Below are 12820 nucleotides of genomic sequence, written 5' to 3'. Positions count from 1 at the left end.
AGGCGGCGCTAAACCCCTGGACCACCCGGGCTGCCCTCCTTTCGGAAATTTAAATCCCAAATATTTAAAGGTACAAAGCGTCGTTCCATTATACCACTAAAGGATAAGCAAATCAAGGGCTGACTAAGAGTTTGAAAGACAAGGGAGGATTTATTTGTCAATAAAAATGAGCAGTCTGCTGGAAGGTGAATGTAAAAGTTTTCATTCAGAACTAGAGAACTCTGCACAAAGACAGCAAATGAAGAGAGTGGAAGGTATTAAGAATGAGGAATCTCGTCTTAACGGTACTCTGAAATTCTGGTGGTGGCAAACTCCAATGCATGCAGTGGTCAATTAAATAGCATACATAAGTGCACTTACTAAAGTGTGCCTTGCTAAAGATGCTCCACATGATTAGCTTTGTGTTTTTAGTCAGATAGTGCTGGGGGCAGCCCAGGTGGCTCAGCGGTTTAGCGCTGCCTTCAGCCCAGGGCGTGATCCTGGAGACCCGGGATCGAGTCCGGCGTCAGGCTCCCTGCATGGAGCCTGCTTCTCCCTCTGCCTATGTTTCTGCCTCTCTCTCTCTCTGCATCTTTCATAAATAAATAAAAATCTTAAAAAAAAAGATTTCAAAAGAAAAAAGATAGTGCTGGTAACTGTTATAAAAAAGATTTCAATGAGAAAAAGATACTCAAGACAAGAAAACCAGGTACTAAAATAGAGCAGTGGGATTAATTACTCATTAAAGTGCCAGAGGGGAAAAACCCTTTCAAAACACAGCCCACACATTTTTCTTCTCAATGTATTAGAGATATTGGGGTCAAGATTTCAAATCACAAATGTCTCCAAAGATCTTTGCTTTCTAATGGATTATATTTCTATTTATTTATCTGATTAAAAGCCAGCATTAACTGACCTGGTAGTGCTTTGATATTTTGATTTTAAAAGACCTTTAATGTTTCCTTAAATCTGCTTATTATTAAACATAATCACACAAAATTTTAGTTAAATAAAGATAATGCAGGAAGGAACTATATTATGGATGAAAAACCTTGACTTTCTGGAGAGATGCTACTGACAGTCATTTAAGTGCTAGGAAACTACTTCAGTCTCAAAAGTAAAGTTATTGTCTCTCTTATAGGCAGCACATTTCATTTATATAGTTTTGGGGGTATGTTGTTGTCTAGTTTCAGTAGGTTCAGAATCACTTGCCAAAAGGGACAGAACTGGGGTAAGTACTCTACCGTTAAGAAAAATCTGTTCTCCAAATTGCAGTCCTACATACCAATTCCAAGCATTTCCATGCTTCCAAAAGTAGGAAATATGCTCCATGCTTGGCTATGAGCAACTTCACTGGATTCCTGCTCCTATGTCACAAGCCCACTATCTTAGTTTGTATTCTGCTAAAATTAGAATCTGAGACCATGACTCAATTTATTTGGTAGATGATCTCAGGAATTAAGAATGAGAAAGTAGAAAGACTGAGGCCAGAGAAAGATTAAAAGTCAGCAGAAGTTTTATTAAAGATACTTTTGTAGGCAATGGGGACATGATTGCACAGTGACTTTAAGAAGTGAAAATATGGGGTGCCTGGATGGCTTAGTTGGTTAAGCATTTGCCTTAGGCTCAGTCATGATCTCATCCTGGGGCTCCCTGCTCAGTGGCAGCCTGCTTCTCCCTCTCCCACTGATCCTCCCCCAGCTTGTGCTCTCTCTCTCTCTCTCTTTCTCTCTCTCTCTCTTTAAACACACACTCTCTCAAACAAATAAAATCTTAAAAAAAAAAAGAAGTGAATAATGTATAACCAAGATTGACTACATGAAAGTAAGGTGATTGAGTTATTTCTAAACTGTCTTCTATTTCCCATCGTTTGAAGCATGCCTGGAAGGCACTGACTTCCTGTGCATGCACCAAGACTAAACTGGCTCCGGGGTTTAGGAAAAGACTCTAGAGATGGAGCAAATATTCAGCAAGCACTTGATTTGGGGAACTGTCATGATGACATGAGATGAGAGCACTCAGAGCTACTTACCTAGGGGTGCCTGCATAGCTTAGTGGGATGAGTGTCCCACTCTTGATTTCAGCTCAGGTCATGATCTTGGGATCCTAGGATAGAGCCCCACCTCAGGCTATGTGTTCAGCAGGGAGTCTGCTGAGGATTCTTTTTCCCTCTCCCTTTGAGCCTCCCCTGTTTTGCGCATGTCTCTCTCTCTCTCTCTCTCTCTCTCTCTCTCTCTTTAAAATAAATAAATAAATCTTTAAAAAAAAAAAAAAAAAAGAACTCACTTCATATGCAGCTGAAGTTAGCCAGAGGGTGTGACTTGGGAACCAGAAGTATTTGCTAAGTCTACCTCAGAAGGTATATAAAGGCCTATTTTCTAGAAATACTCCTGGAGACCTGCTATATTCTATGTGCATTTATTCTTTACTGTTCAGCTGACCTCAATCTTATAAGAAGCCAGAAGTATAAATCTTGCTTGGAGTCTGCTTTTCATACCTAACTCTTCCCTCAATTTGTATCAAAACTTGTTTATGATGGAAGATTGGTAGTATTATAATATTCCCGTATTGGGACACAGGTTACAGGTATATTCTTCAAAAGTGCTTTACCAGAATGCCCTATATTTTGGAAGTTACTGAGTCTTCATGAATAAATCTCATAATCTGATCTACTCTTATCTTTTGAGTACTCATAACTGGTTAGAATCTGGGAAGAAGGAAACCATCAAGAAACAAAACCACCAGTGCCTAACACTGTGTTGCCCTATAATTATTATTTCACATACTCAATGGTCTTGAGCATCATTCTGATTAATAATTCACTGGCATAATAAACTATTTTTAATGAGTGTATATAAAATATATTTTAATAACATATCTATAGAATTTCTCTAGGCACAATTACTCTGTGAAATATCAAATGACACATTTATGACATATAGTGTTGCCCTAGAAAACTAAATATAAGTGGATAATGACCTATAAATATCTGATAATTGATACACTTTTATTAGGCGGTGTATCATCTCAACCATTATTTTTAGCATCTTATTTTGTAGAATATAAAATATTCACTGCCTCAAGATTGTTATATATTATATAAAGCATCACCAATTATTAGGTCACTTAGCTTAATTTGCCATTGGTTTCCTTTTAGAAAGATTTATTATGAGTTAATGAGTAATAGAAAAGGTCTAAATCTTTCACTTTAGGTCACTTTTGGATTTATTGCATATAACTATTTTACTTTGTAATATTAAATCAAATTATATTGCCTTTGAATTTAGAATTTGTGTTATGGCGTTATGGATTCATATATATATATATATATATATATGTTTTTAATTCAGAATGAGCTGGATATGCAGAGTTTCCTTTTTCAGCATTCAAGCAGTAAGAACTCTGAATGGTTTGCCACAGTATCAAGATCAACAGTATCAACATTATAAGGGTAAGAATTTCACCTCCTATTTATTTATTTTAAGATTTTTAATTTATTTATTTATGAGAGACAGAGAGAGAGAGGGGCAGAGACATAAGCAGGGGGAGAAACAGGCTCCATACAGGGAGCCTGACACTGGACTCAATCCCCAGTCTCCAGGATCACGCCTCCCCCCGCCCCCCCCGACTGAAGGCAGCGCTAAACCGCTGAAACACCCAGGCTGCCCTCACCTCTTATTTAAAAAGAAGTTTATTTTAATTGCATTATGGAAAATAAATGAAAGAGGAAACACTTAAACTCTATAATCACTAAGTAGTTCTGTGCATTAACACATTAAAAGTTAAAATCGAATACAATTAAAAAATCAAATTATTTTAAGTGCATAATACTCTTTCATTTAAAAAAATACATATACATATATTTGAATGCTTTTAATGTCCTAAGCACTTTTCTAGGCACTGTGATACCACAGTGAGCAAAAGAGAGAAAAAATCCTGCCACTGAAGAGATTCAATTTTAGCAGGAAGAGATAAATTAATAATTAAGTGGTATAACGATTAGACAGTGATGCTTGCTATGGAGGAACAAAAGAAGATATAGGTAGAGGAAAATAGTATTATTTTAAGTAATGTAGATAGGCCTCTAAGAGAAAAGGAGAAAACTATGCTCATGTCTGAGGGACATGATTCATACCCAGAGAGAACAGTAGATCAACTGGGGGAGTAAGGGAGAATGTATTAGGAGATAAAATCAGAGAGGTAGCCAGGGACCAGGCTGATATAGGATTTAGTAGGCCAAAGTAAGGAATATGTGTTATATTGAAAGCATATGGGAAGCATTGGAGGATTTTGAGGCTGAAAGTAAAGTGATATTTTTTATATTTTTAAATAATCACACTGGGTGCTAGATGAGGGATATATGTTATTGTATTTTAATGCAACAAGAGTGAAAGAGGAAAACTAGTTAATATAATAAAGCCAAGGCAAGAGATGATGATGGCCTGGATGAAAGGGATTGTAATGTAGACTGTAAAAAATAGTTAAATTAAAATATATTTTATGGGACAGGGAAGATAAGGATTTGGTGGAGGAACAGGCAAACATGGTCATCTGGAAGCGTTCTTAATGAACAAGAATTCTTGACAGACTGTGCATTTCCTACTCACTTCTTCAGGTAAGCTATGCCAACCTCTTATTCATTGCTTTACTTCTTTCCTCCTATGACCTGTCTTCTCTTTGTACTAACACTATGCTGTGCTAGAGACCATACTGGTCTATTTATTTCCTCAAAGTTCCAATAACACACAATCACTTTATAGTGTACTTTCACTAGAGGTCTGAAGTAATAATTTTTTTAAAAAAAGATTATATTTACTTATTCATGAGAGACACAGAGAGAGAGAGGCAGAGACACAGGCAGAGGGAGAAGCAGGGTCCATACAGGGAGTCCAATGTGGAACTCGAACTCGGGAATCAAGGAAAATGCCCTGAGCCAAAGGCAGGCACTCAACCGCTGAGCCACTCAGGGGTCCCTGAAGTAATAATTTACAGCAATTAGAAACACAGTTGAATTTTATACATTATTATCCTAAAAATGTGTTGGCTGTTTCTAACAAATATAACTATATAACTGTCCCTAAGGTTCTGGTTTATCAAAATCTTGTCAAATATCTTTCCTTGCTTGATGATCTCTATCTCCACCTCCGTCTCTTTCCAGGAAAAACAGTGAAAGAGAAAAGGCCATCACCAATGATATCTCAGATTTCTCCAATAAAATAGATATCATCTGTGCTCACTTACACACAGCACAAAAATAGCCAGTCGATGACTTTTCATTCACTCAGAGTTTTTGGTTAGCATTTTACTGGTTCTCTCTTAGATATTAACTGATATTGGGAGAGTATTTGATACTAAACACACACACAAACACACACACACACACACACCATTGTAAGAGATACATGAAAAAAAGAAATCATACACAGAGGTAAGAATGAAATTTATAAATTAAGATAATGCAATGTATAAAATAATTGAAAACTCTATAAATATTATTATAAAGAGAAAACTTCTACCAAGAAAAATTACAGGATGCCTTAAAAATATTAGACAAGTAAGAGCTTTTGGAAATTGAAAATGAGAGCCAAATGTTCTTTAACAATATAATAAAGGCATTGGAAGAAAATACAAATCTACCAAAATGAGCAAAAATAAAATGAAAATAAAAAAGGAAAACTCATATGGTTATGACATTAACAGTGACATTTTTATTTACAAATTTTGGAAAAAGCATTTTGGGAGGAAGTAGTGGGGAAAAGTGCATATAACCTGGTGAATGGAAAATATGATAACACAGCTAAATCTTTATTTTTCTACAGGAAAAATTATTTAGATAATGTGGAAAATTGAAAAAAATCAAGAAATAGCAGTATTAAGTATGCCATTTAGAAATATGGAAGTAAGGAATGCCTGGGTGGTGCAGCTGGTTAAGTGTCTACCTCTTGGTTTCCGCTCAAGTAGTGATCTTGGAGTCATAAGATAGAGCCCCAAGTAGGGTTTCACACTCAGCACCTAGTCTACTTGAGATTTATCTCTCTCCACCTCCCTCTGCCACTCCTCCCTGCTCATGTTCTCCTCTCTCTTTCTCTCAAACAAGGTTTTAAAAAAAATAAATATGAAAGTAAAAACCAGAAGAAATATTTAAGAATATTAAAAGAAGTTGCTTATAAACACAGGTTTGTTATATTTTCTATTTGCCTTAAAATATTATCTCTTCACTCCTTTAAGTGAAATCATGGCTAAGCACAGGTCCTACATTACACATAAGTGTGGAAATGAAAGCATTTTGATGAATATGCAAATCCTGAAAATATTTAAACTTAGATTAGTCTTTGTACAATGTCCATATTTTTCCTAACTAGCAGACTGCTAGACTGTCAATGACACCTAAAATTCTTAAATGTTTCTCTCCCTGATTTGTGATATGATGATTATTTTTATATAGTTTTACATATACACTATGAAGAGTCTAATATCCTATGGAAATATCAAAGCTTATTCATTGGTTTAACCTCTTCCCTTAATGGTCCAGTTATATAAAATATTAAAATCTGTTATTAGGAAAATATATCATCTTTATAGGTTATTAAGTGTAATTTTGGTTCTTCATTTGTCTCTCTCAATCTACCACTTTATCTATACATGTATGTATGTGTGTACCAAAAAGCATGTCAATCTTAAACCAAAAAAGTTTTTCCATGGAACTCCCTGGCTGCTCTATTTAAGTTTGCTTTCATAACTCCTAACCTTATTCCAGCCCTCATAAATCATTTTCCTTTACAATTTTTCTTTATGGCAATTAAATGGTATAATTTACTGGTATCATGTTATAATGTCTCCTAGATATATCTATATTAAGGAGAGATATAACTGAATGAACTGTTTTTATGGTCATAGCTTTCTAGTAGAAGTATGAAAATTAAATCCCCCAACCCTTTCAGGAAACAGTGGGGGCAAGTTGCCAGTCTCTGATACACTTGGCCTGAAATGAGAGCTGAACAACTCAGAGTTAACTATCTATAGAGACATGTTGGCTACCCCAAACACTGCTTATTAAGTTCACCTGAAGGCTCATACTAGACCATCTAAGCAAGTGTGAAAACCCATTTTTATTTTTATTTTTTTTTAATTTTTTTTTTATTTATTTATGATAGTCACAGAGAGAGAGAGAGGCAGAGACACAGGCAGAGGGAGAAGCAGGCTCCATGCACTGGGAGCCCGATGTGGGATTTGATCCCAGGTCTCCAGGATGGCGCCCTGGGCCAAAGGCAGGCGCCAAACCGCTGCGCCACCCAGGGATCCCTGAAAACCCATTTTTACAATGACAAATTAGGTGGACATTTGTAACTTTCCAATAATTCTTGAAATTAAGAAAGTGCATTCCTTTTAATAGGAGAAGCCTACAATAATTAACAAAAGAAAACCCATACTTTGCTGAACAAAGTACACATTTTACTTGGAAAATAAGCCAAATTCACATTTAGAGACTTAATGGAAGCCCATGGAATCATAACTGGCCTTCCCATTAATCAATTACATAATATACGCTTTGTGTATGTATCTTTATGAGAGCATCACTCCAGAGCAGCTTGAATCCCCAAGGTGAAAGTAAATAAAAAATATTTCAGAACCCAATGAATCAATGAGAGGGAGTTAAAGATTTTTTCATCAAAGATGGAATAGAAACCAGTTTTATTAATCAATGATTAGTTTAGAGATACATCTTAATATTTGTATATTGTTATTGTTCATCTATTCATGAACATTTATTGAGCTTGTAAAATATGCTGTATGTAGGCATGTCTCACCATCTCTCCTATGCAATCCTAATCTAATCTGTCACTTAAACTACAGCTGATCCTTGAACAACACAGTTTTGAAATGGATGGGTCACCTTCAGCACAAATTTTAAAAAGTAAATACAGTACTGTGAATGTACTTTGTCTTCTTTATGATTTTCTTAATAACATTTTCTTTCCCTAGCTTACTTTATTGCAAAACTACAGTATACAGTACAATATACAAAACATGTGTTAATTAACTGTTTTTATTATTGGTGAAGCTTCTGGTCAACAGTGGGCTATTAGTAATATTTTGGAAGAGTCAAAAATCATATGTGGATTTTCGAATGCAAGGGAGTTGGTGTCCCTAATCCTCATGTTGTTCAAGAGCCAACTGTAATTCTAAAAGCCTCCTGATGTATCTCTCTGCTGCTGCAGAAACTGCACTCTATTCTTCACACAGGAGTCAGAGTCATTTAGTAAGCATGTAAGTGAGAAAAAGCCTTTTATTTTAAATCTCTCTCCTTCCTCAAGCTACTACCCCATTTCTTGCTTCTGTCTTAAATACATAAAAATCTTCCTTTAATAAATGATGCATATTCACTCTCAGCAATATAATTCTCTCACATTCTCTCTTAAATCTACTTCAAACAGACTTTTGCGCCCTCCACTCCAGCCAAACTGCTTCCTTGACAATGTCACTAATGACATTTGCATTGTATCTCCAATGGTCAGTACTGAGTCCTTATTTTATTTGACCTAATAATAATATTTGACACTTGATCATTCTCTCTACTTGAAAGAATTTATATGGCTTTCTGCACTCCATTTCTCCTTGTTTTTCTTCCTGTATCACTGACTGCTCTTCTCAATTTCCTCCGTAGGTTCTTCTTCCTCTCATGGACCCCTAAATATTGCAATGTCCCTGGGCTTAGTCTTTTGTCCTTTTCTCTGTTCTATCTACATTCATTTATTTGTGATCCTATCCAGTATTATAGTTGCGTATCTGATGACTCTCAAAATTTACATTTCCATTCCAGACTATGTCACACAGCCAACTGTGCACTCAACCTCTCCACAGGGGTGTCTAATTGGCAAATCGATCTTAAATTTTGAAACAACACTAAGCACATTAGCTTTCAATAAAAATTGAGACATTGTGAAAATAAAGAACATGTTAATGCTTCAAATTTTACAATGAATCTAAAATATCGGATCAATGTGTGACATCAAATAATTTTACTAAATATGTTTCCCAGTCATATTGAGCTCAGTGTGTCATTTCTTGTTTTAACACTGTTAGCAAGCAATAAGCAGCAGAAAACAACAGCGTGGTGAGTGGCATTGCTAGGTGGTATCTATGGTCCCAAATAAAAATTCTAATAATTTGAAATATGATGGGCAACAGGACACTTAGAAAGGATACTGTTTTGTGGCTAAAATTTATTGCCTCCTATTTACGTAACAAAATATGTAGATAAGGGTTTAATTTTCTTTTTTAATTTAAGCAGAGACTTTTGTGCATGTAACAATTGTTACCAAGGAAACCTCTGATACCATCAGGATTCCTCAGGAAAGACACGTGTGTATTCTTTATTCGGGTCCTTAACTTTTTCTTACCTTTGATGACTTATCAGATGGAAATACTTATATATATATATATATATATATATATTTTTTTTTTTTACCAATTTTGCTTTCCAATCTTATTTCTATTTTTCTAGTGTTTTTTTTTTTTTTTTACTCCTGCGAATATAGAATATAACATTAGGCACACTTAACTAGTTTCCCTCAAGAAAGGAACCCAAAGGAGCCCAGTGGTGTAAAATTCAGCCAGTTAATAAATTGAAACTTAAGATTTCAATAATTTTCCTGGATTCATTTAATTAATATTAGTGTATGAAAATAATACAGTTTTTTGTATTTCATAAATGCAGTTTCTTAGCAGAGGTTTAGAGGGTTAATCCATTTTCCTTTCCATAGTTCTTGGTGACTTTTGCCTTTATATTTGGATAGCATTTACGCTGTAGAATAATTGATATTAAGACAGCTAACTCCAACCAAATTATATTTTTCTCCTAGAACTTTAAATTCACAATGGTTTCCTGATTTCTGGCATATAAGTATATTTAAAAGAGCTAAGTTTATTGTATTTTAATGACATTTATTATAATTGATATGACAGTATATTTTCTTAGATTATTCATATACTGATACTTCTTTGTATTATAACAATATAAACATATTCAGATGTTTCAATTAAAAAAGCATAAAAGTGTAAAATACCTTCAAATACAATCCATATATTTCTTAGATGTTAGCAAATGATAAATTAAAATACATAATTTTTGTTTTTATTTTTTTTTAATAAGAGACAAAGAGTCTCTTGTACTTCCTGTCCTACCTGCACATGTCAGGTTATTTCGGGTTCTGGAGAGTAAGTATAAGATTGCCATTAATTTATAGAATGCAATATGTTAATACAGACAGGGCAGATAAAGGTTTACCTGTATAACCAGGAGCACAGAGGCAGTTGTATCCAACAATTCTGCTGACACAATCTTCTCCATCTAGGCAAGGTGAGATTTCACATTCCCTCATATCCAATTCACACAAAGATCCAGGGTACACTGTTTCACAATTGCACATAAATCTAGAGAAAAGTCAGAAAATGAGAAGTCACATGTAATGACAAAAAGCATTTCATTATACACATAACTCATATGTATATATTAAATTTTAGCCTTTTAATTTAAATAAATGGTAATATTTTCTCTTCATTTTTTTTCCTTGGAGAAATTATAATTGGCCTTTGTTGGTTCACAACCTTGAAAGTTCCCTAAGTGAAATTTGAAACTGGTCCCTGCAGATACAAGGCAAGGAAAATCAGAAGAAAGAGGCAATCCACTCCAAATTGGTCAGTGACAGGTTTAATAAGCAAAGGAACTTTCATTCCATGCTTGTCTTCGGCACCTACAAAACAAGTAGATTTTCATACCTGCTCCCCAAATTTTAAAAGTCTATATAGAGGTATTAATGATGTTGTCATGTGTGTAATCCAGATAATCTCACTAATGCATTAATCTCTCAAGACTTTGTTACTGAAGTTGTTCCTAATTGGGAATAGTGGACAGAACATACATTCCAAAGACAAGGGAGAGAGTGAAGTGCCTCCTGACTGCCAAGACCCAGTTTGCAGATCAACATGAGGACATGTTATCTCAATGATTTCGTTAACAACCTTTAGATATTTTTCCCTTGATGTTCTTTATGTGAGAATTTTTTTTAATGAATGTATCTGGATAAATAATATCTTTGATAAATTCTATTGAGCTTAATTCTGTAATGTATATTTTATTATTATATAAATGTAAATATTTAATTATATCCTGTGTTAAAAATTCAAAGATTATTCTATCCGTGGATTGAATTATATTTTTGATATTGAAAACCTTCTGGGGCAGCCCCAGTGGCTCAGCAGTTTAGTGCCTGCCTTCCACCCAGCGTGTGATACTGGAGTTCCAGGATCGAGTCCCACATCAGGCTCCCTGCATGGAACCTGCTTTTCCCTCTGCCTGTGTCTCTGCCTCTCTCTCTCTATGTCTCTCATGAATAAATAAAAAAAATCTTTACAAAATTAAAAAAAAACCTTCTGGTTAAAAGATCGTTTTAGTAAAAACAATATCATTACTGCTTAATTATATTGACAGATGTTGAAGAAATTGAACATAATTCAATGGCTAGATGTCAGGTTCAAAGTATCATGCACTTAATAGAAGTGATTCCCAAGAGCCTTGCCATTGAGAAAGGTTTCCAGAAATTTCAACTGAACTTCCTTTCAATATCCAACTCTCCCCTCTTCATCTTAACATCAGCCTCTGATGAATCTGACTTACTGAGTTCAGATATGTCCTCTGCACTTTAATTTGGAAATATTTCTTGCTCCTATGTGAATTTCTTTTTATTGATACAGATCCTGTCTCAAAGAGCCCTTGATTCTTTCCTTTATAGTCTACGCTGTAGCAACAATCTACATAACCATGTGGCAGACTCACCCTGAATTTATTTTTGGTCTATTCCTGGATATTGTGCTGAACATATTTTATCTCAACATCTAGTCAGTCCATAGATATTTGCCAGAAAATAGAAGACTAATTCTCCTGAGATGGAATTGTAACTAGCTTTAGTCATATATATGCAAAAAAAAAAAAAAAATCTGTAAAATGACCACCAAATAACCTATGATAGGCCAATAAATAATGTTAAGAAAAGAAAGCAATAATTTAATCTTTTTTGTATTCATAGAAAAATATTAATGAAGGCATAAAACTAATTCCTATAGAAAAAATTAAATTGAGAGAAAATGGATTTAGAAAACAAGTTCTATATAGTTTTTTTCTTTCTCTTTTTGTAGAAGTTTAAATAAAACTGCTTTACCAGATTTTCTTGTAATGCTTTTGAAATATTTTTATTCTGAGTTTTTGAGGAAAACTCTTTCTAATTAAATTCAGTTTCAACTATAATTGTAATTACAAAAACATAATTAATGGAAATCTAACATGCCCATGTTCCTCTTTTACTCATGCACCACATATTAACTGATTAAATGCCAGATGTCAGTCAAGTACCCAGATTAAGTGTAATAAGGCTTCAGCTTATTTTTTAAAATTCTCTTGGAGAAGTTAGGGACTTTCACATGTAAACATTACAGTAAATATATGCCAATTGAGACAGGTGTGAAGTCCTACAACAGAGCTAAATGCTAGAGAAGGTGACAGGTAAGGCTTTGCTGGCTAGTCAAGAAAAAGTGGGGCTTTTGTATCAGTTGGACAGAAGGCTTCAAAATGCCATGTGACTAGGATATTGACCAAAATCCCTTTTAAGAGTGATCCAATTACTATGAATCTTGAATTTGTGTTCAAATAGCAAAACTTTTTTCCATCTCCACTTTCTCTCTAGTATCTTACAGTATAGTCCAGATAATGGAATGATTCTTTTAAATGCTTAAATCAAGATATGTTTGTTAATGATACTCTCATTGATTGTTATTGTGTTTCCAG

At 34.5% G+C, this 12820-nt stretch overlaps 1 protein-coding gene across 1 annotated transcript in view; it reads right to left on the bottom strand.

The window, feature by feature from the left end:
* EYS (eyes shut homolog) overlaps window positions 1-12820 on the bottom strand; it is a 1513100-nt gene that overhangs the window by 973765 nt on the left and 526515 nt on the right. Inside the window, exon 16 of the mRNA XM_072832461.1 lies at window positions 10268-10413. Within this exon, the coding sequence (XP_072688562.1) occupies window positions 10268-10413 (146 nt within the window). The remainder of the gene's footprint in view (window positions 1-10267; window positions 10414-12820) is intronic.

Source organism: Canis lupus, chromosome 7 (genome assembly GCF_048164855.1).
Source record: "Canis lupus baileyi chromosome 7, mCanLup2.hap1, whole genome shotgun sequence".
In the NCBI taxonomy this organism is placed as follows: domain Eukaryota; kingdom Metazoa; phylum Chordata; class Mammalia; order Carnivora; family Canidae; genus Canis; species Canis lupus.
The sequence above is the reverse complement of the archived record's forward strand: the minus strand, read 5'-3'. Positions and strand labels throughout refer to the sequence as shown.